Source organism: Aulostomus chinensis, chromosome 6 (genome assembly GCF_037954235.1).
Source record: "Aulostomus chinensis isolate RoL2024-O1b breed Wild chromosome 6, RoL_Achi_v1.0, whole genome shotgun sequence".
Taxonomy (NCBI): Eukaryota; Metazoa; Chordata; class Actinopteri; order Syngnathiformes; family Aulostomidae; genus Aulostomus; species Aulostomus chinensis.
The window spans coordinates 17619422-17646693 of NC_141325.1; the positions used below are offsets into that span (position 1 = coordinate 17619422).

Genomic DNA, 27272 nt, shown 5'->3' on the forward strand with positions numbered 1-27272 from the left:
AAAAACACAAAACAAGACTACAATAATGTCTGAACTGAGTCTAGACAAGAGTATGACACCAATCATGCAGAGTCTGACAGATTTTTACCAGTACAGTATGTGGTATATTGCCTGGTATTGGTTTGGACCCAGACATGACTCATTTGAAGGTTATTATGCAATCAAACAAAACTTCCACTCTGGAATCAAAAGTTGTTTTGAGAATAAAACTTTCATAATTGACATCATAAAATAGATCTTAAGCAAAGTCTTCTGCCTGCAATCCCATTTTTTTTTAAATTGCCAGTCAAATGAATTTTTGCAGTAAAGGTTTTTGCCCTTGAAACTGTTTGATTTGCAAAAAAAACTTAAAGATAATTACAAATTAATCTTACTTTCAATTGAAAAGCCTGATTTCTGAGTGACAAATTTTGCTTCCAAATCTATTTTGTGTTTGCAATTTTGAAAGTTTTGCTCTCAAAATCATTTTGTGGTTGCAGTGTGGAATGTTTTGTTGTGTACCTCTTTTGTTTAATTCCATAATAAAAGCACACATGACCCTCCATAGATTCAGAATGCAGTATTCAGACTTGTGAACAGTTATGCTTACATGGGTCTGGTGTGTGTGGCCACGGGATAAAACTTCATGCAAAGCATCAACAGATATACATTAACAAAAAAATAGGCTTTTTATTATATGTGTGTGTGTGTGTGTGTGTGTATACACAACAAGGTAAAAAATAAAAATATGTCCGCAGTGAGAGCAGCCAATGTTAAAAGATGTTGCCAATTTATCAGCAGAGCACAGGTTTATGTTAATTTAAGGGTTTTTGTACTTTCCTTACTGGTCCTAACAAAAGCCTGGACTCGCATGTGAGACCACACAACACATAAATACATCGGAGCTCTTATAGCAGTAAGATTGAATCTGAATTCTTCATATTCACTGGACTACTCATTTAAATAGCAACCCCTAAACCACCCTATTAATTCTGAGAGAAACGCTGTGAAAAACGCAATGACCACGCTAATTTGCTCATATCAGGCTTCGCTGTCACTTTCAGCCTGTGGAGGGTGCTGCTACTTGTTCATGCAAGCAAACCCAATACAACTGCATTTATTAAAAGAATCATTTTCAAATCTGAATTTACACTTTTAATGGATGCTCTTCAACAACTGATATCCCAACAGCATTCATTTGCCATGGTTCTTCAGTGTTGTCCTCCATCCTCATGATACAATAAGACATCTCATGTTTCACTTAGTGGTTTCAAAGCTGGTGAGAATCTGTTTCTCATGTTTGAATTAATCTCCCTCTTTGTAACCTTACAAAGCAATGTAATAAACCTTTATTTCCCCCCTGCGTCATTACGCAACATGGGATAACAGCATGGCAGGATTTTTACGAGTCTGAAAATTAGCTGACTAAAAACCCAGTCAGAGTGTCATGACTCATTTCTGATTGCAGCTGCAACGCGTGCTACTCAGAAAGTTAAAAAAAAAAAAAAAGCGAATCAAGCAGGACTGTTCATAGTATGATCAATACTTTAGCTGGCAGAAGCCTCAAAAGTGACAGGCTCCATGCTGCGTCAGGATTTTATCAGTCAACTGTGACTCACTCTTTCCCTTCTTTGTATCAGAGCTGAACACTTAAGAAATTCAAATTTAAAATGGGTAAAACACAAACCTGGGCGTACAATCCCAGATCTGAGCTATCATTTCATCCAGTTTCTTTTTTGAACTGATAATGAGTTGCACATAGACATGACATACAAACCGAAACAAAGCATGTTCAAATAATTGATCAAGGCCTCAGTGACTTCAAAAGTCTTTCAAGTTCCCACTAGGTGAGCATGCAGATTATACAAGATCAAAATACAACTGCAATGGAATACTGAGGAGCTCAAGGGTATATCAGCAGTGATGCAAAGAAACAACAGAAGAGGAGATTCTGGGTCCATTTCATTTTAAAAGGCAGCGAAAGAGACAGAAGTTGTGTTCCCATTTAATTGACAAGGTAGGTTTAAGGTCAATTTCACAAAAGGTAATGCAAATGAGACACTTCTTCACTATTTTCATCAGAAGATAACATGAAACATGGCCGCAATAAACAGTCAAAGAAGACTTCTGTGCCATCTACAAGTGAAAAATAGAGAGATAAATTACTGTCATTTGACGGGTGGTTCTTGTTCTTTGGTGAAACTGGTATAGGTCATATTGCTGTATAGAAATGAAGACATTTGGAAATAATTAGTAAGATGCTGGCAGCGCAAAAACTTGGTCAGTCAGGCGAGATTTGCTACACCAGAGTTGATTCTAAAAAAAATTCAATGTACTTCTTTCAAAAATGAGCAATTGCGAGCTGTTCATCTGGTCCTGGATATCACTGATCCACAAAACAAATCTCATTAACCTCCAGAGATAAAAACCCTTTTCCCCTGATCAAAGAAAATCAACTAAAAAAAACTGATACATCAATCAAAGCAGCGTATCGAAAAACGAAGTCCAATGTCTCAAAAAGACGCCGTTCAATATAGTTGCAATGCTGTTTTAGGGATATTTCATGATGAAAATAACGCAATAAGTTAAGTGAATTCTATTAAATGAATCCAGATCTGATGGTGCAGCACTGTACTGTAGCTCTGTAGGTTTTTTCCAACTGAAAATAAAGCCTGGAGGTATTTCAGAGAAGGTCGGTTATTGGAAGAATTCACATCATTTCGAGGACACATTGGGAGTCATCCATGATAATTATTCAGCAGTATTCCAGCATGATTGTAAAAGAAAAATTAAGCTTGCTCGTGGCTTAACCTCCTTTCACTGTTCATCTCTGAAGATGGGTGGGGGGGATTAAAAGTTTGAAGGAGTTTAAAGCCAGGGGCTCCATTACCTATCATGTCAATTACAAGGCATGTGGGAGTGGACTCCTCTCAAATCTGTTTCAGAAACACATCATTAATACAAACTCCTCACTGATCTTCACTGCTCTGCATCGCTGGATGAAAAACAGGCAAAGTGATTATGTCCAGACTCCTTAAGAGCAAATACATCAGACATGAGAAGCGTCCCCTCTTTGACTCTCTGGGGAACAACTCCACAAATAAAATATCTGCAGTATGTGAACCATAAACACGGTGACAAGGGAAGCCAGTGTGCACAAGTTTACATGAGGAGAGGCCAGACATGAACTTACAGTGGTGTTGGATGAGGAGTGGGAGGAGGTAGGGGAGGGGGTGGAGGACGAGGATGGGAAAGACACAGTGTACGCCCACTTGTGACATTGAGGTCAGTTGCATTCCTTCCTTGTTTGCTCTTATCATTTTCTTCAGAGCCATGTGCTGTATGTTTCATCCATACGACCATAACAGAGGCAGAACTGACAAACATCAGGCGAAGCCACTTTACTCCTTCTGACTAAGACGAGTATCCATTCACAAAAGACACCCCACAAACCAGGTGTGTTTCAAGGTTCAAACATTGTTATTACATCCAGGGCTTTCTTGCAGCCTATATTTCAAAAAGCCAATGCATAAGTTGACAGAAAAATCCAAGTTTTTCAGATTTCAAAAGGAAAACCTGGATAAGTGACAGAAGATCTCATGTTTAAACATCTTATGTTTCTAGTTTATTCTCATAAAGGGCGATAAATTCACCCTGGAAATATCTAACAGTGTCTCCGCCAATTTCTGCATCACACAAGGCTGCAGTGCTTCTTTTTGGAGGAATGGTTTCCCATACAAGAAAGTCTGCTGCTGGGCAGAATCACCGTGTTCAACACTGTGTTCGTATCAGCCTAGAGACTGCAGCATCCTTTATTTCACGGCAAATATCTGCCCTGTTCACGTCTGGCGTACCATGCTGAGTGATCACATCAGAAATGGAGAGCTCTGAGTATGTTAGTCACACTCTGCATGAGAATGTTAGTCACACTCTGCATGAGAATGTCACCCTCACTTTATTGCTCAATATAGAAAGTCGTACCAACTGCATTACATTACTGGCGAAGCTGCATATTTACCCACTAAGGGGACTACATGAATACAGAATATGAATATAATATCACTAAAACCTATTCAAATCTATTTTCTTTCCAATCGCTGTAATGAGGTTTTCTGGATAAAGTGATCTTGAACAGGATCCATACCATTTCTGGAGGTTTAAAGTAAAAGCGTACTTTGCCTTTCAATTAGTCACAAATATGTACCTTGAACTTACTTCCTTGTTGCTCGCAATAGTGATCACAAGACCTCCTCGGTGGCGTTAACGAACTTATTTTCAATGAGATAATCACATTCAGCTTTTCGCTTAGAATAATATCTATGTAGTGTATCGCGAGCACTTGCTGCAGCTCCTCTCCACTATAATCAAATGCAACAGCTCCTGTGACACGGATTACGGCGTATTTCAATAGTGGTCCATTTGTTCCATGTAATTATGTAGTAATTCCATCCTATAGGGATATAAAATGAAATGTGTACAGAATGACTCTGCACAGAGCCAGTGTAGCATAAAATCCCTGCCACCCTCCCACGGCCCGGTGTATTTTAAACGTAAAAGAATATCACCAATTTTAAAGGAAAGCCTTTTACTTCCCACTATGGGACACATTTAAGGATGCATATATAAAAATGAAGGAAATGGCACCGATTCAGTAACAAAATCAAACCATTACAGGAGTAAACGTGAGACATAAATGGGCTGGCAGCAGATCTGTGTCCTCTGGAATAAACCTGACAGACTCTACAAGTATGAAAGAAGTAAAAAAAAGGGCCAAAGAAGTGATATATTAAATTTGATTCATAAAAAAAAGAAAGAAAAAAGTCCATTTGGATTTGTTGACAAGCATTCAAGATGAAGGCTACACCCCCACAGTGCTGGGGCAGAGGAAGTATCTGCTTCATAAGCATTTAGCAGCACGGCTGCCCGCCCACCCGCCTGCCTGCCTGCTGCAGTAAAGACTTCCAGACAGCAGGCTGGCTATAATTAAGACACAGTAAAACACACACCTAGTGAGGGCTCGGGCTACCACTGGAGATCAAAGGGCCATAGCCTTCAACGACAGGCTTTTTCATCAGCAACCACTGGTTTAGAGCGTTTGATCTGAAGTCCTTCATGCTTTGCGTTTAGGCTGCAAACAATGTGAGGAGAGAAAAAGTGATCCTGGCCTTAGCTGAGTAAAGGGTGTGGATAATAAAGTGGATTTAAGTGTTGGATAATTGGTTTTACCTTTTCAAATTTGGCCAAAATTCCCAACACATAAACTGATTTTATAGTTTATAAAAGAATGTAGCCTGCTATTACTGAGCACAGATTTTTTTTTTCTTGTGAGAACTACAAAAACATATGATTTTATTGAATTCCCGCTGAGCTTGTATGATGACTGTCTCCACGTGATGAAGCATTGCTGTTTTATGTATTTTTATTTACCAAATTCTATCTGATCTGAATATCACAAACAGCACATGAAGGATATGCTGGGATGTATGGGTAGAAATCAGCGCTTCGAAACATACAGACTACCTGTCCTAGCTCTGACTTCCAAGTCAGTGGTCACACTCTCCTACTTAGATTCCCAGCTGATAGCTAACCAAAAGGTCCGTCTTCAGTTCAAAAGTTGAATGCCTAGATGATTCAACACCTTTTCCCGCAATTCCAGAGCAAAAAGTTGTAGAAAATACAGTTTGGACCACGCTAAAGCCAAACTGGCAGAAAAGCTCATTAAGGGGATGATCATTAAGGGACAAAAACCAAGACCAACAGTGGAAGAATGCTTGAGTCATCCATTCTTCTGGAGACGTGAAAGGAAAGTAGAATACTTGAAAGAGGTTGGAAACAGAAATGAGGTGCTAAACTATCAAAATGCTGCCCAAGATTTGATTTTGTCACTGGAAAGTTGTGGTGATGATAGATCCTTCACACAGTCTCACAAGAGTTGGTCCAGAAGGTGGATGGTGAAAAAAAAAAACCCATCAACACACATTTCTACACGGCTGTGGTTAAGGATCAGAATGCAGAATGCTGAGGACACACTGGAAGCAGTTGATATACCACACAAGTCCAGCACTAATATACAGAAATCCCCTAGCAAAGTTCACCATTTTCTTGAATACATCTGACAAATCTTTAAACCCCCTTAATCATCTCCAAACAGCATGTTTTATAACTGACAATAACTAACCAGGTCTGAATCTATTCTATAAAAGACAATTCAGAATGAAAATCATTGGATTCATTTGTCTTTGATGAATCTCAACGCATGTATTTATCACAGAGCTTCACAAAGTGTCACTGAAACAGTTTTCAACATCCAAAGCTAAAATCAAGAAGCAGATCTATCACCTTTATTAATGATTCATCCACTTAAATTAGTGAACAACAAATAAACATTTCTCTCCGACAAAGCTGGATCTGTCGGGGCTCTGGAGGAGAGCTGAGCTAAAACAACTCATTAGATGAGTGTGGCTATAAGGTTTGATTCATAATCATATTCTTCATAATCATTTCAAATATGAAATAACAAATGTTCTTATATTACTACCCTCTGGAGCAGCCGGCAGATAATAGATGCTGTTTATCTTTTTTTTTTGGGGGGGGGGGGGGTAATCAAGTCAGACATGTTCCTTGTATTTACATAATAAAGCCATAGCGCATCATATTTACGTGATGAATATCCCTTATATGCTTGCTGCAGAGTGGACACGTGAAAAACAGAGCTCCTTGAATTGTGGTGACATTGTCTGATTATATCATAATGATGGCGTTGTACCTCTACTGATTGCTTCCAAACCATAATGGTGATGTTCACTTGTGAGATTATCCAGCAAAACAAATGTGTGTGTCTCATTGACGTTTGTGTTCTTTCTTATTTCCAGGGGGAAAAAAACAAACTCAAAATACACTGTAAAAAAAATGGGTTATCTTTCGGTAGAGGAAAACTATGGAGATACTGAAAAAAACATCATCCCCACGGCGCTCTCTCTTTACTAAAGCTTGATTCCCAAACTGATGTCAGGAGGAGGGACATTATTAGATGTGCTATGAATCTTAGGAGTGCTTTGATAGATTTTGTTATTTTGATATCCCAACCTATAAGAGGTTGAATTCATTACATCTTTATAAAATTAACTCTATTTCTGTACAGTACGGGCTTGCAAATGAGGCACATTTAATGTAGTTACTGTAGTAGAGGGCGAGATTTGGTGAAAGACCAGTTTTATTACTTTATTACCTCTGTTTTGACCGTTTTCTATACACTGCCATGATCATTCAGCTTACTTCCAACACCAGGGGCTCCATCACGGCATGTATTTCGCTCTTTTGTTCAAGCGATCTTGTTCTTTAAATTTTTTTCTTCAAACTATACAAGTTATTTTAGGTTTGGGAAGAAATGCTGTTTATTGTTAAACTAATATCATCTGGGGTTTGACTTAAGTTTCTTTTAAAAAATCTAAACAATACCAGTCAGGCTCTCGCTATTGAATTAATTTTCTGGCAGAAGTATTTTAATAACAAGTTCCTCCCACGAACACTCTCGTACCTGCCTGTTAGAGTCTCCCTCTACAGATGATGCCTTGATACCTGTTGTAAAGTTAACGGAGTAAATTGAGCGCTGTTAACGTAGAAAACACACACACACAATGCGTCACACAAAGGGGGGAACCAGAACAACTATATAGGCCCACAAGTGACAACTGAGGTCTTCAACATAATTTTAAAAGGTTGATGGGCTCAATAGCTCACACTGCACCCCTACATACACATCTTACAATCTACAGACTCATGTTTCACAGTGTTTTAAGCCCCATGAGGCTTGCCTATTATCATCACATCAATGTGTAATTCGTTCACCTAGTCCTGGCTCTGCCTCTTCTGATGTAGCTATGGTAACTGTGCTTGATTTTGCAAGTTTGAGCAGATACATATTTTAAATTTGTAGAGAAGACTGTGCAGACTTCCCATTCTTATTAAAAATTATCCTGAAAACACAGAACGACGCTTTCTCATTGCAATCCATCACAACAGTTATTTCACTTAAAATGACAAACCCACTCATGGTGTAAGAGAAGAACAAATTTTATCTGTCCTCCTTGCTAAGAATGGACAGGTTTTGTTGTGGTTTTCTTGTTGATTGAAACACCAATCCTACACATTCACTGCCTGTCATGATGACAGATGACAAACATTCAAATCTTGTTGCAACGAGGTGTTGCAGCAAGAAAAGAGATAACTTCCTCTGTTTGCCTTTCCTAAGTATGTTTGTTTGTTGTCACATCAGCATAACAACAGTAGTTACTAAACAAGAATAACAGAGGAAACAGGAATAAGTGAACAAATGAACTCAGTTGCTATTTTAAGTGTCTATATATATATAAATATATATATAATTCACACATATGTATGTATATATACATATATACGCACATATGGACAGGTTTTTTATATATTTATGTGTATATATATATATATATATATATATATATATATATATATATATATATATATGGAGAGAGAGAGAGAGAGAGAGAGAGAGAGAGAGAGAGAGAGAGAGAGAAACAAAACCTCTGAATGCTGTAGAAGACAAGAGGTCAATCCACAATAAAAAAATATTAATCCACAATAATCATTACTCATTGCATTTTAGACAGTTTTTTTTGGCAGGTTGGTTTGCTACCAATGCCAGTTGTGTATTCATGATACAGGTTACTTTGGTCAATTAAAAAGGCAGGTTTGCCTCCCACAGACCCACAGAAAACTCGCTAGATTTGTTGATAGTGTCTTTTGATGATTTAAGTTGCCACGGAGATCTAGAAAGGGACCAGATCTAGCAATAAAGTCGCTAAGTGGGGCCTGAACAAGATGGCTATAGCACAGACACATCTCACAAACCCAAAGGCAATCTACATGTATATGTCTATGTGGTCAACCAGCTGCTAAATTTAGCATCGGTAATGTTAACAGCTGCAGATATGTTGAAGGTAACAGGAATAGCTTAGCTTGACCTAAGCTAACAATCGTCGCTGAAGTCCTCTACATTTTTATCCCATTTTCCTGTCATTTTCAGCATTATTCATAACTTAGTATTTTTTTTAAAAACTTGTTTAATTTCTTGTTTTCAGTGAAAGAAGAAAAGATATGACATCACTGGCCTTCTCCTTTAACCTTGTTGATTCTTAACTCCCTATCAGGAATGTCAAATTACAGTAGAGCCTTTGTGTTCGCCTTTTCAAAGGTGTAAGACTTTATTTGCATTTGACTGAATCTTTTCTTGGATGCAGAAATGTTTTGTTGGCCCACTCAAGAAGGTCCAGGTTATTCTCCAATTACTACTCAAGTGTTTTACGAGGGGTGATGGGGAGGATAGGATGCCAGACTTTTGTAGCAAACAAAGGGGACTCATGTTTTATGTTGGGATGAGGTTGGGGGAGCGAGGGGGGTGCAATGGATGGCCACTCACCCGTGACAAACTTCGGTACGAATAGCAATTCCACCCGTCAGCCGGAAGAATATCACCAGGAACAATGTGCTGTAAAAATGCTAAGCGCTGACGTAAAGACGAGCTAAACTCAGACGTTTGGGACACCTACAATTCCTCATTGTCAGTTGATAAGGTCATGACAGTTTTGCAATGAAAAGACAGACTTTAGGGAGATTTACAGCGGAGGAGGACTTACTAATCCGTCACAGTTGTTAATGGCAACAGAGGCTCCCGGGACGTCCGTGATGTCACCAATAAAAGTGCAGTCTGTTTTTAACAGCTCACGGCGCAGTATCCTTTCTGTCCCGTTGGTTGAATCAGTCTGGTTGGCGCCCACATCAGATCTGTCGTCAGTGCTGTTGCTGACATTCCCAAAGCTTTGGACCTCATCATGCCACTCCACCATTGCCCCCGGTGCTACAAGCCTGTTGTTTGGTCGCAGTCGCAGGTGAAACTCTTTACCAAAGGCGGTGATGTTGAAGAAAAGTCTCTGTTCAGTTTCAGCATTAGACAACACTTCCCTCTTGACACGCTGCTTGTGTGTGGCAGACAGCAGGTGGGACAGGAAATGTCCATGAGAGTCGGTGCTGAAGGGGGTCACCAGGCCGTATTCCTTCAGCCGGCTTGTTAGCTCACCTGTGGTGCAACACAGATGAGAAGAGATATTTTAAATCAAAGACAGCAGGAAGTATGAAATCACCGGGGACCACAGCTTGAGACAAGTTTCAATGCAATCAAAAGCAGCGAAAAAATAGTTCACAAAGTATGTGAGCAAAAGAAAACCGAAAACAATACATATACGAACTGATATACCAGAAAACAAAAAAAGAATGCTGAAAGTTTGGAATGTATGAATTATAAATGAATTCAGTTGAGTTATTTATGGATGTCATTGTAGACTGAGGATTATCAATTCGGCCGATTTTATGCTCAAACATCTGTAATTTTTCATACCATTGGTATCGTTTAGTTGTTGTTGTTGTTGTTGTTGTTGTTGTTGTATCAGCCAACCCACTTTTTTGCTCGAAAATGTGACAGGAGAAAGGACAAACATCTGAACATTCTTTTGAATATAGTCTGTCAAATTTGATTCAGCAGTCAAATTTTATAATTGTATAATGTTACATTAATGGACTTTTTATAATTTATTAATGGCCAGCCTTGTGTTGGGGTTGTATTTCTGAAAACAATTTTTTTTTTTGTACTGCAAATAAATATCAGCCATAAGTATCTGTTATCTGCCTCGTGGGGAAACAAAATGAAATTAAGAGTGACACTTTGTAGAAACTTACAAAATTGCATTTAACTGCTAAGATTAACCAGACGACGATACACTGTATTACAGTAATGATGATTACAGCAGTCCATCCATTTTCTTCCACTTATCCTGTTAAAGGTCGCGGGGGGGCTGGAGCCTATCCCAGCAGCCTTTGGGCATGGGGGGGTTCACCCTGGACAGGTCACCAGTCCATCACAGGGCCAACACACAGAGACAGACAACCATTCACACTCACAGTCACACCTACAGTCAATTTAGAGTATCAATCAGCCTCGTCCCCTCTTGATGTCTTTGGACTGTGGGAGGAAGCTGGAGTACCAGAGAGAACCCACACAGGAACAGGGAGAACATGCAGACTCACACAGAGAGACCCCATGCTGGAGCCGGGACTCAAACCTGGAACCGTCTTGCTGTGAGGCGACAGTGCTGACCACTGCACCAACTCATTACAGCAGTCATCACTCTTTTTCGTTTGTTTTTTTTAAATATATTCTTGGTTAGGGATTGCTGACCCTTGCAGTGATTTCAATCTAAAGTGGCTGCAATCTTCCAATCTAAAATAGCATGAATCATCTCATATACAGGGCCATGCTCTCAATAAACTTCACATCCAACAACTCCCCATGATCTGTTTGTCTTAATTGCATATGGTAAGACTTCAGTCTAGTGAAACTGGCCCTGCTACTATTTGTGCCACCTCAGCCTATAAGTAGTTCTTTCATGATTTTTTTTTAAAAGACAGAAAACTCAAAATATAAAGCACAAGAGAGCATAATTTTCCACTACTTATATGCTTGCAAATTTACTTCAATGATATATTAAATGTTATGTAATTGAACACTAAGCCAGGCTGAACCTTTATTTCAGACAAACCTTTTGGTTTTAATTTTGGGGTTTATATGCCTGTGTGACAACAGCAATGTACCAAAACATCAGTCAGGGCAGTGAATTTAGCTAGCTTTTTGAAACAGCTGCAACAAAGTTTTATGCTCCATTTCTGAATCCCACATCCTGAATATAATGACTCATGATTTTGGTTTTTGGAAATGACAACACAACCAATGGCAGAAGAATTTCACTTCCAGAGCAAAAGGAAGGATCCTTAGGGTTCTTCCGGAAGCTTCCTATGTTCTGCCTCCCAACAATGAGAGTAAGACCCTCCTATACAGGCTGGTAAATGGTATTGTCTTGGGCTGGTGCCTCATTCAGCCTCAGCTCCTTGTTCATCGGCTCATTTGTGGTCAAGTTAATTGTTACCGGAAATTTCCAGGCCTTAAAACGCTCAGTTTAAGAACATTTTCTATCAAGGCTTGGATTGCATTTGCAAAGGTGTGCAATGGTGGACATAAAAAAAAAAAAAAAAGTTGGTTTTGGTCTCTACAAAAAAAAGGAAGAAAGAAACGTACTGTATATTGACACCTTGTAATTATAGCTTTTGACTTGAACAGGTGTCCCTGGTGAAACTTAAATTACACGTCTCAGGAAATTACATGCTTTACGAATGGTACAGCAGATGCTTTGGTCATGTGATATAAAATAACATGTATACTGTATGTGCAGCTTTATCATATAGTTAATAAGATGAGGACACGGGGAACACGCTTAACTGTGGCAGATGGAAAGAACTTAACCACAGCGATGAACACAAATAGGGAATGCCTTGTGTCCTGCAACCACAGCAAACCACAAACACGTGTCTGCTCTCAAAGATACAAAAACATCAAGGGCCTTTTTTTAGGGGCAAATACTTTACAGTTACATCATTAATCTTTCCGTATGCGTGAGTGAGTTCTAAGATACATGAAAAGCTTTTACAAAGTGTTGCGATGATGTAATCTAAGATGCAGTGTTACATACTTCTCTAGTTTACACATTTCAAAGATAAGTGGCGTGTCAAATCTTAAAAACAATAAAACTAGCACAGAGCTGTGGGTCGAAAAGTCAGGAGGAAGCAGCTCGGATCATTAGCGAGCAATCGGTGGAGAGAAGCTTTGCAGCTTAATCCCCAGGAGGCCCAGGTCTGCTCTGAAGAACCCTTTCTCCTATATAGAAGAAAGAAACCAAGAAATAAAGAGAGCGCCATTCTCTACTTTCAAATACTACACTGACCAACAGAGGATGGGATTTTGATATTTGCCTGAAGTCCAGCTAAAATGGCAATGGCTTTCAAACTCTTTTAGTTCAGATTCGTGCTAACATGGTTCACTTTTTCAACAAAAATGAAAAAAAGGAAAAGTCTACGTCTTTGTATTTCTATTTCAAATTCAAGAATAAGCTCTGTAATAAAATCGTTTGAAACAATTTGTTCAGCATGATTATCTTCACGTGTGATTGATTGTTGAAGAGTAAATTCAGTCATTACAAGTATAAAGCTACCGTCAGGCTCCGCATGAACTACACAATCTTTCATTCTGCACACCAAAATGTGACCGAAACGATCTTGACTGGTGCTGCATTTTTGGCAAATATTTATTACAACTCAGCAATTCTGGCCAACACTGCTCTCTTCTCTTTACCCAGTTGTTCTACCATCCCAAAACAGAACATATATTGCTGGACATAGCTAGCTGGTTAGCTACATCCAGTACAATGGCAAGGATCTACGCCAAGCCAGGATCTGCTTCATATTGTTAGCTGTAATGACAATCTAAGCAATTACCCAAAGACTCTGAGGATGATGTAAAAGAGATTCAGGATTTAAAAACTCCCTTCCTTCAGTAACCGAATTCTTTTACAGAGCAAGCTGCTGAGTAAAGGGCAATGATAGTATACAACTTAAAAGCCCCCGAGGGCAACTTAAACCTTTAGTATTTTCCTTTAGCGATAATTTTTGTATAACAAATTTACTGTAGTAAAGTAAGTTTCGATTACAATCCTGATTTAATCCATCTGATTGGTTTGACAGAGTATGCGAGTTCACCTTTTTTCCAGTTGAGCCTCACTTCAGTGAGTGAAATAACCAAAACTGTGCTGTCTTCAGCAGAAACTAGTGGGGAAGATGATTCAAAAAATATGTTTCCAGGATTTTGAAATCAGCCACCCTTAAAAAAAAAAAAAAATTAAATTAAATGAGTTCAGAGCAAATTTAAAGAAAACCTCCTGCCTCATACTTGTGTGCTCTGCTGTTCACTGAAGTTTTCAGGTTATGATAAGGAAGCTGGACATTCAAGGGAACATTTTCTTGGAATACAGCTTAAAGGCTTACATTTGCAGCTCTATTTGAGAGATTTGCTCTTAAGGGGAAATGTGTGATTCACGAAACTGAGCTGCACATATTGAGCAATGAATTGGAATTGATATATTTTCTAAGGAAGAAAAAGAATGACCTCATACCTTCTATTTTGTACAACTGTTCTTGACAAGCCTAAATACCAGAGATCATATTTCAATGTGATGCCGCAACTTTTCTTAAATGGTGCCAATAATTTTGAGTAAACAAGGTTGTCAGTGAAAAAGCCAGACAGCACTTACTGTCAACCTGTTTTGATGGTTCTAAAAAGCTGCTCACTCCAGGGCCAACCAGCTAAGAACAAAGGGGAGTCTGCAAAAAATGTCTTTATGAATCTCATCTTTGACGGTGTTAAAAGTGCAAGGAATGGCTGGACACATTTCACATTCTTTAATAACATTGACAGTTCAGAATTGCTGAGTTGAATCACAACTTGAAGTTGATGCACTGCTTTATCATCCTGGGGGTGAATGACTGAATGAATTAAATAGCACCTAATGCCACCAGTATATAGTGAGGGAGACTCACTTGCTGAGGCTTGTCAAAAACAACAAAAAAAAAGTCTGACAGAGTGACTCAACACATGGTAGGTGAATGTTCCTGAGACTATGACATGCCTTGAGTCAAATGAGGTCCATGCTTTTGAGATGAAGGGTTGTCATGATTCATGATGTTTACATGAATGGACAATCCAAATAATGACCTTATTCACAACAACACAGTATTCCACCATGTTACAACCAGTATATTTTGAGTCTAACTGTGCATAGAGCTGGATTTGAAACTCCCACAGGACCATGCGTCATAAAGCGGTTACACTGGATTACACCACACCATGTACCTGTCTGTCTCTGAACACTTTTACTGTTAGTAGTCAAAGGCTGTTAGCTTAGAGCTAAATATATGTGGATGTTTTTGCATTCTGGAATCACAAATAAGTAAGGCAGGAGGGACAAACTTCTTTATGAGGTTAAGACACCTATTCATGAGTACTTGACAGGTAAAATACACATTCTGAGGGAAGTTTTGCTTTAAATCCCCTGAACCAGGCTACACACATTATTGAAAGAGGCCTGATGTCTTTGGAAGCATCTGTGACGGAAGTGAAACATTCAGAGAAACCACACAAAAGGTGTGAAGTAGCTGCTTTACAAGGCCCAGTAGAGCTATCCATGGCAGATTGTTCCACCACACAGGCTCAAGCGCCAGGCTGACCATCGTCAGCTTGATGTGCAAGGGCTCTGGAGGGTCTGAGGAGATAGCAGCGGTGGGCGTAAAGGAATCCTACATGGGCAATGTTGCAGCTAAGTTGTTTCTTAACCTCAGAATGGATAACAGATGTGCAGGATTTAGAAGTTGAATTTTCTTTCCTGTCTAACAAAGCCCTTGAAGCAGTTCACTCATGTAATGTAAGTGTGTGTGTGTGTGTAAAGAGGGTAGGAGGGGTGTATTACAGAGCTCCTCACATGCAAACTCCCCTCCCACTTTGATCTCAGCGCACCCAAGAAGTTCTCCTCCTGACTTTCTCCACTGTCAAGACGAGCAAAGACTATCAAATCGTTATTTATAATTTGAATGAAAGTTAAACAAACTCACCATCTCTATCTTCGTCGCCAGCCTGTAAAAGAGAGAAACGCTGGTTAAAGGCGCTGTAATAATTGGACATACAGGTCCAGCAGTAGCAGCAACACTACCGCCCTGCAGCATTTCACTTGTAAAAATTAACAAAAATGACTCTATTTCACACGTGTTATGTAACCGGGCTGACTCATGTGTGTACACTGTCAACAGATTTCCAACAGAGGTGAGCTTTTACTCCAGCAAAGTTTAGATCGGCCAACTTTTTTCCGCTCTGCAGTTGGATTTATTCAATATTAACGCTGAGTTTCTGACGCAAATGTTTAAAAAAAAAAAAAAAAAAAAAAAAGAGGGAAGTGACACACTTACCTTGACAGCTGAAGTCACTATAAATCCTACCAGAAGTAACGCTAGTGATAGCACAGCCATTACGAGTCTTATTTTAAAACTTTATCCCAACGTAAAGTGAAAGTAAAAAAAAAAAAAAAAAAAAAAAAAAGATCAAGCGGCTCATTCAAAAGTGATCAAAGTGGATGTGCAGACTGTGCCTCAGTTTCAGTTTCAGAAAAATACCACACAGGCCTAAAGCAGTGTCATTAAAACAGGAGTGAGGCGAGTTGCGACACTTTGTTCGTCAGTGTTTCTGTTGACTGAGTTTCTAGAAAGTTAGGGTTAGTAGAGACATCCCCTCTGCCGCTGGCTGGACAGAGCTGCAGTGTGTGAAGCTCTTGCAACCTGGCACTTGGCTCCCCTTGCTAATAAACGACAAGACCAGCCCTGCGTGACGTCACACCACCCTTTCCTGACACATGGTGGGACACAGGGAGGAGGAGGAGGAGGAGGATGCCTTCCTCTTCCAAGGACAGACAACTGCACTTCTGTGTTGCATATTATAAGAACAGAGGAGTGGATCAAACGAGAATCTTAAAAGTAATGCATTAAAAGATTATACTTTACCGTGTAACGTTTAGGAGGTAGTACTAGTATTATGGATGCACATTACTATTGGCACATCATCTACATTGGGATAGTGGTAGATTGCTTTTTGAATTCACTGGTACTAGTCTGATTGACGATCATCCGTCAATCAGGAAATGATGCAGCAACAATGTGAGTTTTGGGTTGATCCAAATGTTCTGAAAATGAAAAAAAAAAACTTCCAAATTCCTCAGGTTTATGGGTTTTCATATCATATTGAGGATATCAGGTTTGGGGTTTTTGGGTTTGTTTTTTTTACTATTTACACTGATAGATATGAGGCTGTACATATGAGATATTGGCCGAATCAGCATATTGGATACCAGCCAAAAATACCAGCCGTAGTCCAAATCACAAATCAAGGTGGTCACATGACGTCTGTCTTTTACTGTCAGTCATTTTCAGCGCTTGCATCGATGACGTGTTCAGTCTTTAGTCTTTGGGGACCTAGGATCAAAAATTCCAAATTAAATGTATTCATAAAAATATTTTGCAATATTAACAGCTAATAAGGGTCAACCAGTGAATCTATTTCATATGTCTTTTATGATAATCACTTTAATTGTACCAGTAACTAAAATAAATGTCTGTTCAATGACTTTAGGCTTGTGACCCCCTCAGAATGAGTAGACTTGTGGCCTACTAATCTCAAGCAGAAATGTAAGAATGATTTTCTGGACTCATATTGTTTTAGAAATTGTAAGAAGTCTGTGGAAGTTAAAATACTCACATTCTTTTCCAGAATAAATAATGTCAGGGGAAAAGAATTATTAATAATACTGTCTGTTTGACTTAAACATGTGGCTGCTCGATTGGTTCAGTAGTCTATGCTTTTAAATGCAAATATTGTTAGCCGTTATGTTGAAAATGCCTACCGTTCCCAGTTTGAACACATGGTGGGACAGGAGAACCAGGAGAGGCACCCAGCTCTGACAACCAGCACTCATACGGGGAGGTGAAACCTGAGGGCCAATTGGACCCAATGAAACTAAATACACAATGTTATTATCTGAATAAAATACTGCTAACTCTTTACAATAAAGGTACATAATATTAACATAATGGTTAGTTAATGCTTTGTTATGCCGTATTTAAGGTGCTGAATAGCATTGCTTGCATATAATTAAGTATTTATTCATTTTCTTTTTGTGACAAAGTGCGGAACATGTATCACTTAGGTAGAGTAACACTTACCTAACCCCACCCCAACCACTCTCAGTCTCTCATCCATCCAACCTGTAATCCCTAATTGAACACCATCAGTAAATCCTTACTAGATACAATAGGTAATGTTAACTAACAGTTAAGAATGTGCTAACTTACTGCTATTAAAGTCATTATTGAATATTGTGCAAGCCCATCGTTTGTCTGATTTTTTTTTTTTTTATATGCTAGCGCTCATTTACTTTCATGCTTAATACTGTTAATTACAGGTTCTCCTCAGCTACATTGGTTACAGCTGCCGGTCTTAAAATATTCCAGTGGCTGAATACATTTCACAAAAACCATTTGTGAGAGCAGAGAGTCCGCCTCTCAGCTGACTGAAAAGCTCCAGAGGCTAAGAGCCGCATGTAATATCAGGTTAGGGAGTGCAGAAATCATCTTCAATAATGTGAACTGCAGTCTGCCTCATTACTGAAGGCACATCATCTCCTTTCTCTCTGCTAGAACTCTCAGTAATGTAGAGACACCCTGGATGTAAGAAGGGACTAGTGGGGTTTTTGAATATTAACGCTGAGTCGCAGTGCACACTGTGACTCCACTGGCCATCGTAATCAGCAGATTTGTAAAACTTTGGGGAAATGTATTAATGTAAATTGAAGGCTGAGGGAACAGTTCAAACGTCCGACACTCACAACACACTCTCTGAATACTAATGGATTCATAAATATTAATGACTTCACATGACCAAGACTGTCTATCACACCTCCAGCTTACAAACAGTAAAGGTCAATGCTGGATTCCCCCACTTCTGATCTGACACTTACATAGACATAGACTCACAATAACTTAAGGGCATCAGCCTCAAAAATTGTGGTATCTATGACACAGAGTGACCCTCCCTCTCAAGCTACATCCTTGATTTCTTAGCAATTAATTACAGACCTGGATGAATATTTACAACTGCACCAAAGGGAGAACTTCTCAAGGTCAAAAGGTCAAATGTCTTGCTCAGAGCGATTTTATAGAACATAAAGACGGATCAAGTGTGCAGACTAAGTGGTTGGTAGTCATGGCACAGTTTATCCAAGCTAAATCATGTTCAGAATGACTTTGATGCACTGTTAAAATGCACCTGCACAAGGCAGGTAATGTGATCACAAGTGTTTGTTAGTAGGATAGTTAGCTTGAAGCCTGTTTTGGTTGGAGGGATAAATAGTAGGCTCCAGGAGATTGTATGGATCGTGGTATGGATTGATGACACAAAAGAACTCTCGTTGGAAGTTGAAAAGATCATGTATGAACAGATTTTGACGATACTGTGCTCATATTCTGTATCCAAGCAGCCATCTTGGAGGAGCACTCTCCACCTGCATTCTAGTTCGAGTTACTTTTTGCCCTTTTTTTCAACTGTATTCATTAAAATAATATATTGTGGATATTTTGAACATGTGTTTTACACAATATGAAAGGCTACATGGGTTGGAGATGAGAACATTGAAGTGTAGTGAACAGTGAAGTGTGAAGCAAGGTACTGAACCCCTTCCCCTACCAGAAGCTTCCTTCTTCAGCTGTTAGTAACATTTCCCTGTTTCTCACATTCTGTTTTCTTGTCTGTAACAACATCTACTGCACGTCTGTCCGTCCTGGGTGAGGATCCCTCCTCTGTTGCTCACCCTGAGGTTTCTCAGATTTTTCCCTGTTAAAAGGGTTTTCTATGGAGTTTTTCCTCAGTCGATGTGAGGGTCTAAGGGCAGAGGATGTTGTTATGATGACATGTGAAGCCCTTTGAGACAAACTGTTTGTGAAAACGGGCTCTACAAATAAAATTGCCTTGCCTTGCCTTATTACTACTGATGAGTAGGTTGGTACCTTATAAAAAAAATATATATATATATATATATACATATACTCTTCCTCTCTATATAGATATCTTTTCCTAAAATACACCTTCTTCTGATTTTTATCTCTTATTTAGCAGAGGCTTGATCTAAATCAAAACAACATCTGGAAAATGTGATCTTCTCCAACTTCAGAGTCTTTTCTTCCCCTTTCAAGCAATTTCATTTCAAGATTTGATCCAGTTCTGTTTCGTAAAAGGTTGATGACCAAGGACCAACCAGGTATTTTCTTATTTCCAAAACTTTACCTTTTCTCATTCAGATAAGGAATCTTTTCTTCTCATCAGATATAACGAGAGTATTTGAGAGTAAATAGAAATGATATGGGTACAAAAAGTAAACAAACCAAGACCATTGCAACCATGACAAGAGCATTCAACGATACCATTTTCAAATTACAGGTTTCTTCTCTGTGGTTTGTGAAATGATGGTGACAGTGTATGAAGCAGCACTATGGCTGCATCAACCATGGATGACACATGATAATATCCGTCCATCCATTTTCTATTGTGGGGAGCGGGAGCCTAACCCAGCAGACACTGGGCAAGAGATGGGATACACCGAGGACGGGTCACCAGTCGTAGGGCCATCAGGAGCAATTAGGGGCTCAGTGTCTTGCTCAAGGATACTTCAATATGGTCTCCAGGGGAGGCGGCACGGTGGTGCATTGGTTAGCACTGTCCCCTCACAGCAAGAAGGTTCCAGGGTTGAGTCCCCACTCATGCATGGGATCTTTCGTGTGGAGTCTGCATGTTCTCCCTGTTCCTGTGTGGGTTCTCTCTGGTACTCCAGCTTCCTCCCACAGTCCAAAGACATCAAGAGGGGACGAGGCTGATTGATACTCTAAATTGACTGTAGGTGTGACTGTGAGTGTGAATGGTTGTTCGTCTCTGTATGTGTTGGCCCTGCAATGGACTGGTGACCTGTCCAGGGTGAACCCGCCTCTTGCCCGAAGGCTGCTGTGATAGGCTCCAGCCCCCCTGCAACCCTTCACAGGATAAGTGGAAGAAATGGATGGATGGATGGGTCTCCAGGGGAAGTGAAAATCAAACCAGCGATCCTTTGGTTGCTAGACGGCCACTCCACCTCTGAGCCATGCTGCCCCTCACAAAATGATATATACCTACTCACATTGTGCATAGCAAAAGGGCCGTTACAGCTCTGTGTCGAGAAACTCTATTCATTTTCCTCTCTTGTGCTCTTCTCATTCCCTCCAACCTCCTTTATCCAATAGGCTGTCTTCTCACTCTGCTGCAGGATTCATTAAATGATGTGATAAGAGAGAGAAAGAAAAACAACCTGTCATTCATTTTCTTCCTTCTTTTTTATGACTGAATCTTTTTCCTGGCCTCTGAGACCTGCCTCGGCTAGTTTATAGGCGAGCTGCCAGCAGATAGAGGAAACTGATTAACTGGCACATCTGCAGACCCCATGGCTTCACTTCTGTGGGAGCAACAGACAGGAGGAGAAAGGTGAGAGAAGCTAGGTGACGAGGCTTGGTGGTGGCAAATTGAGGGGAAAATAAATCAGGAGCAAGGACGTCTAAAGAAAAAAACGAGCAAAATAAGCACTGGACAAAAGCAGCTGAGAGAAGAGCAAGTTTTTTTTTTTTTTAATGGAGTCAAAAAGTTTGTTAGTTTATCAACATCCTGTTCATCCATGACCCTGTGCAGAGAGACCCTCTCTCTTCCTTCATTTGGCCTCATTACAACATCTGGTCCTCCTCTCAACCGCAGATCTAGACAAATAACTTGCTGTTACAAGAATCACGTGAAGCAAATTGAAAGCAGGCCTCTGTGGTAAAACTGAATTTCTATGCAGATAGTGTGATAAAAGAATTGACTCCAGAGGTTACAGGGAAAGATCAGAGTGTTTCTTCTTTAGTCAAGTCTTTTGGGATGTGGCTAATATCACTTAGGAGAACATGTGTTTCTGCTTACACAGGTGTGGTAACAACTGCCCCTTCACTTTTATCACCACAAGTGAACAAAGTACTAAACAAACTAAACCACACGTGTACAGTGTTTGCATTGAATAGAGTTATTGTCCTTACAAATGTTTTAATTCATCAAAAAAACAAACAGATTTTACCAAGAAAAAGCCAAATATTTACACATTTATGCAATCAATGAACGGTGCGGTACATTTACTACTTACTCATTACTATCTATTCAATTTTTATTTAGATTTACTGAGGTTATTCAAATATCTTATCCTCGACTAACATAAACCAAAGAAACAGCAATGAAACCATCAAATGTAATTTCATGTTTGGAGGTTCCTCACAGCCATGGCCAGATTAAGTTCATTCCACTTACTTTCACGACATGAATGTTGTGCTGGTCGCTTGAATATAGTTTAAAAGCAAAAAATGATATATGAAACTGTTTGCAAATACTTGAAAGCTGTTTTAAGTAGGTTTTGAAAATTCCTTTTTGAGTTTATTAGTGTTTATGAATACATGAGCAGATGAAATTATGAGTATTTTATTTACATGAAATTCAGGGATGCGTGTTGTAATATATGTACATGTATCACTGAGTGTATATATGTATATACTGTGCATGCATGTTGTCTGTTTCCTTTTCTGTTTTTGTTTTTAATCTTCTTTTTTTTTGGTCAGCAAGTTTATGGAACAAAAAAAAACCGTGGAAAAAGATCAGTTGCATAAATATGAACTCACTCTTTACAAAAATGTTAAAAAAAAAGGATGGAATGTACAAAAGGTGCTCCAACATGCGTCTAGCTTAGGCATCAGGAACGATATTTGAAGGTTTGACTCGCAAGAGGAACCAAAGCAACAACTGACCATATGATGATTTGTTCCAACACTATAATACCACACATTTGCACATTTCCATGCCATGAAATAATGGTGTATAGGCTACTATATACGTGAAGGTCACAAAGTAAGTAAAAAGTAAAGTTCAGATACTCAAATATAATGAAAGCCAAGTTTCCATTTCAAAAAAGAGTCCCGCAGGATTAGTGTGTTGTTAAATTTTATATGAGCATAAAACAAACAGAAAAAACCCTGTACTTCCTGTTTTTAAATGTGGTTCCTATAAAAGTTCCATGCTGCTCTCCTGTTCCCAGTTTTACATGTAAAGAACGCCAATGGGCATATCTTGGAAAGGCGACTAGACCCTCTTGAGTTCCTAAATTTCTCTGCCTTGGAGCAAAATCTTTGGTCAGAGATTTATTAAAAAAAAAAAAAGGAAGATAAGTTATAAAGTATTTTTAGTCTTTAATCACATCCATGGGTTCTGGACACAAAGAAAATCAATACAAGATTCATATTCCTGATTATAATTTGCATGATATTGCCGAGTGAAAAGAATCCACACAAGGAGCCATCAGTGAGTCCAGACTGAGGGCGACAGCTAACCTAATTATACAAGACGTAGGTATGTGCTTTGAAAGTTGCTTTCCCTAAAACGACAACGATCGCCGCGTTCGAACAAAGCTGACCCCAACTTGCATTATAAAAGGGGGCAGGCAGAGGCGTTTCAGAGAAGGCATCTGGAATGTTGTCTTTTCTCTCTTTCCTGCTTTGTCCTGAGACAAAAAAAGTCCCCAGCACAATGAATTGTGACGTCTAACAGTGAAGTTATGTCAGAGTCACAATGTGCATCTAGGTGGTGAGTCAAGCAGATGCCCCCATGGGGTCAGGGCTGGTTTTTGTCCGACAACAGAGGGAAGGTAGGGCAATAAAATGTTCTCATTGCTAAAGGAGGCATTCCAGCAGAGGGAGGGGAGAGCAGGGATTTGACATAATTTAAAACTTGGTTGTCATATTCTGAATGGGACCCCCCACTCCCTCCTCCTGAGTGCAAACCATTTATTAGGGTCCAAGCAGCGACTGGCGCGACGGTCCTGGAAATTGAATTATTCTCATTGTCCTTCTTCTGCCCAATGAATCAAGGGCAAAGATTTGCTTCAAAACTCTTGAAACTTTCCATGCACATCAGGCCTGCTGAAAATGTTTGTATTTTATAGGTCTCATGAATAGGTGTGAAAAAAGTGTCCCCACAGTGCCCTGTTGAAGTATTTAAAATTAACCTCCAGCATGTTTCATAATCATGCTCATCATGTCCAAACCTTTGAAAAAGTCCGCTGGTACCATGACGTTAACCCATCAGGAAGTCCCCCATTTGGATTTTCATTTTGTAATTTGATACATTTTTGGAAATCTCTAGGGATCGTACTTTAACGAGCTTGATTCTCTTCAAATTTGGTGTGTTTATAAAGACATCTCAGCAATATTACATGCCAAAGCTTTTACATTTTCATCACAGTATGTGGTCATAGCGGGCTGAATTTGATGTCTAGTTGAGACAAACAAGCTGTCGTATATAGACTCCACATAGTCAAACACACATTCGATGAGAGGCCCATCATTTCCTGACGGCATCTGCGAACTAAATTTGAGTCACAGTCATAGCGCCACCTAGTTGTTACAGGAAGTAAACCTGATATCACAAATAATACGTGATTTACATCAAAGTTATACGGTCGTCCTCATGTGCCATGAGAAACACAACATATACTTACTCTGTGAGCAGTAGTGACACCTACTGGACACAGGAAATGACATTTGTGAAAAATCCTTATTAGGTTGCACCACCCTCTCACTCATCACTTCTTGCAGCTTCCTGTTTTTCATTTGTTGTCTTTTGCCTACTCTCAATGTTTGTCTTGATTTAAAGCAGACATGCTAATTCCGTCACCCCCCCCCACACACACACACACACACACACACACACACACACACACCAACCATCACCACCGCCTGCCAATGATTGCGTCCCCCAGTCTGTAGTGCCCAAATGAAATCGGATTACAAAGACCATTACCCTAAAAGAAGCACACTAATCTCCTACTGTAATTGTAGAGACCCTATGAATGTCCCCTTTCCCAAATACTACAAATGCAAAATTTTGCTCCTTGCATGATTGATAGATGCAATGATTGGTCATTTTTTAAAACTGGGTCCCTTGAACATAAGTATTGTCATGTATTAATGCATATTAAACATGCATGAACCTCACCATTCAGCACTTTCACAAATTTGTTTGAGGCGTGCAATTATGTTAACCGCCACTTTTTGATCTTTTGAAAGGCTCTGATTAAAAAGCAATTTAAATGTCCATGCAGCATCTCTCAGGTCAGCTCAGGAGATGTTCCAGATGCGGTTGTCACTCTGGTGCAAGTATGTCAATTGTTTCTGAATCTGACCGTCAAAATTCTAAAGAAATGCAGAGGCCAAGAGCTCAATGATCGTAATTTGCAATATATTCAGGGAAATGATCCCTTCCACACATGTATAACCACATTAAAAAAAAAAGCCTGAATAAAGTGTTGATGTGGTTTTTACAGAGAAAAAAAAATTGAAAACATTAAAATCACTGAAATGTGTTCTACTCCTTCTCTGTCATGAAAAACTCCAGAATATCTGAATTATTTACAAGTATATACTGTATATCCTCTCACAAATTCACCAGATGGACAGCTCTATAATTCCAGTCTATACAATCAAGTTCACATATTTAGAAACTGTAAAAGAATAAATTTTAAAAAAGAGTCTGTCTGTACTGTTTTAACTGTAATAAGTGGCTATACCACATCAACTTACATAAAGAAAAATATTGTAAATTGATATTATACGATTTCAGAAATTTCATCTCAATGACCACAATTACCATCAGCGATGACAAAAAGCCTCATCAGTCTCTAAACTGTGTGTTGATCCAACATAGTTCCTTAAAACGGTGTTCCCTTTACCTTGTTTATTAGAGCTAAAGAACATACAGGAAATGTTCCTTCAGATTGCAGACAAGCTGTATTGCAGACTGCATTCTTTGATCCCCTCAATCCCTGTGCTGTTTCTAAGGAAACGAAACCGGCTGAGCCTCTGGAAATTCAAGGACCCTAAGCAGGAAAGGATTTGATGCAACTCTGGCAGCATCCATCTTGGCCAGGATGATCCTCATGAATCCCACCCCACCCCCAAGGAAAATAAGCTTTACACTACTTTTAAACTGTAAACCAACAAAACACATCCGGATCTCACTTGCTCAAAAGTTGAACTCTGCAGCAACATCTGAATCCCCTCCTATCTACGACCGCCATGAGGAATTAGAATGTAATCGGACAACTGCTCCAACTGCTCCCCCGCCTCCCACCAGTAACGTGTGTCTATCTGGCAGCCTATCCCAGCAGCCTTCGTGCAAGAGGCAGGGTTCACCCTTAACAGATTACCAGTCCATTGCAGGGCCATCAGGAGCAATTAGGGGCTCAGTATCTTGCTTAAGGACACTTCAACATTGTCAACGGGGAAAGTGAGGATCAAACCAGCAACCCTTCGGTTGCTAGATGGCCACTCTACCTCTGAGCCATGCCACACCTTGAAGAAAATTAAGCAATAGGTGGTAACTGTAACACTAATAGAATAAACACAGTTAAATAAACTCAATAACTGAATTAAACAAGAACAGGAGGATAAATTAGTGGAGTTTCTATGAGGAAAAGACATTTTGACATTGAAAAACACATTCCCTTTGTGTATTACATCGTTGGGCAGTATTTTTTTTATGCAGTCCGATTTCAGAGCTGAATAACACTTTTTTATGCCTCCATGCCGGCTAAACCTATCGAGGGCAGGGGTCTCATATTTTCAGCTTGTCGGACCACGCCTCCCATTTTTTGTTAAAGTGTTCCCACCTTGACTTAGTGCAAGGTGATACATGACTTCAAATCAATATTCCATTTGTTTCAAATTCTTTTTTTTTAACCTTGATTGTCATTAATGAATGATTATTTTATTCACGTTTTACAATTTCCAAATACTTCTTTGAGTGTAAAAATATGCGGCACGATTAGAATATTGATCAAACGAACCCTAATGGACAAGACTCATTGTCTATTTTGACACATCTAAGCTGAAATGTCCAGCGATACATAAGTCCATCCATCCATCCATCGTCGTCTTCCGCTTATTCCTTACTAGTAAGGGTCTCGGGGGGGCTGGAGCCTATCCCAGCATCTACGGGCGAGAGGCGGGGTTCACCCTGGACAGGTCACCAGTCCATCACAGGACCAACACATAGAGACAGACAACCATTCACACTCACAGTCACACCTACAGTCAATTTAGAGTATCAATCAGCCTCGTCCCCTCTTGATGTCTTTGGACTGTGGGAGGAAGCTGGAGTACCAGAGAGAACCCACACAGGAACAGAGAGAACATGGAGACTCACACAGAAAGATCCTGTGCTGGAGCTGGGACTCGAACCCGGAACCTTCTTGCTGTGAGGCGACAGTGCTGACCACTGCACCACCGTGCAGCCGGCGATACACGAGTATGACCTGAAAAAAGTACGGTGGTCAAAGGGAAAAGGTCAAAGGTCACTGTGACAAACAAACCATGGAAGCATACAACAATGATGCTATATTTCTAGTTTCAAATTAGAGGCAGCAGAGGTGTTTTCCTACGTCATGTAAATTTTGCTTCCTTGAGTGAAAACATCTGTTGTGGATAAGTTGCCACAACACAAGCAGTGGATTGAAGTCAGCGATGTCAACAGCACATATGAAATCGTTTTTTCAGATGCCATCTTTTTGACCACTCGATCTGTTACAGTTGTAACACCTGCTTAACTCTGACTGATTGAAGCTTATACTACATCAAAA

The 27272-nt window shown here is 39.6% G+C and overlaps 1 protein-coding gene across 2 annotated transcripts in view; it reads right to left on the reverse strand.

The window, feature by feature from the left end:
* adamts3 (ADAM metallopeptidase with thrombospondin type 1 motif, 3) overlaps positions 1 to 16262 on the reverse strand; it is a 148423-nt gene extending 132161 nt beyond the window's left edge. For both annotated transcript variants that reach the window (XM_086206881.1, XM_086206880.1), the window contains exons 1-3: positions 15910 to 16262; positions 15559 to 15580; positions 9651 to 10090 (exon numbers count right to left, since the gene is read on the reverse strand). In XM_086206881.1, the coding sequence (XP_086063007.1) occupies positions 9651 to 10090; positions 15559 to 15580; positions 15910 to 15969 (522 nt within the window). In that variant the 5' untranslated portion in view covers positions 15970 to 16262. The remainder of the gene's footprint in view (positions 1 to 9650; positions 10091 to 15558; positions 15581 to 15909) is intronic.
* Between the last annotated feature and the right edge of the window lie 11010 nt (positions 16263 to 27272).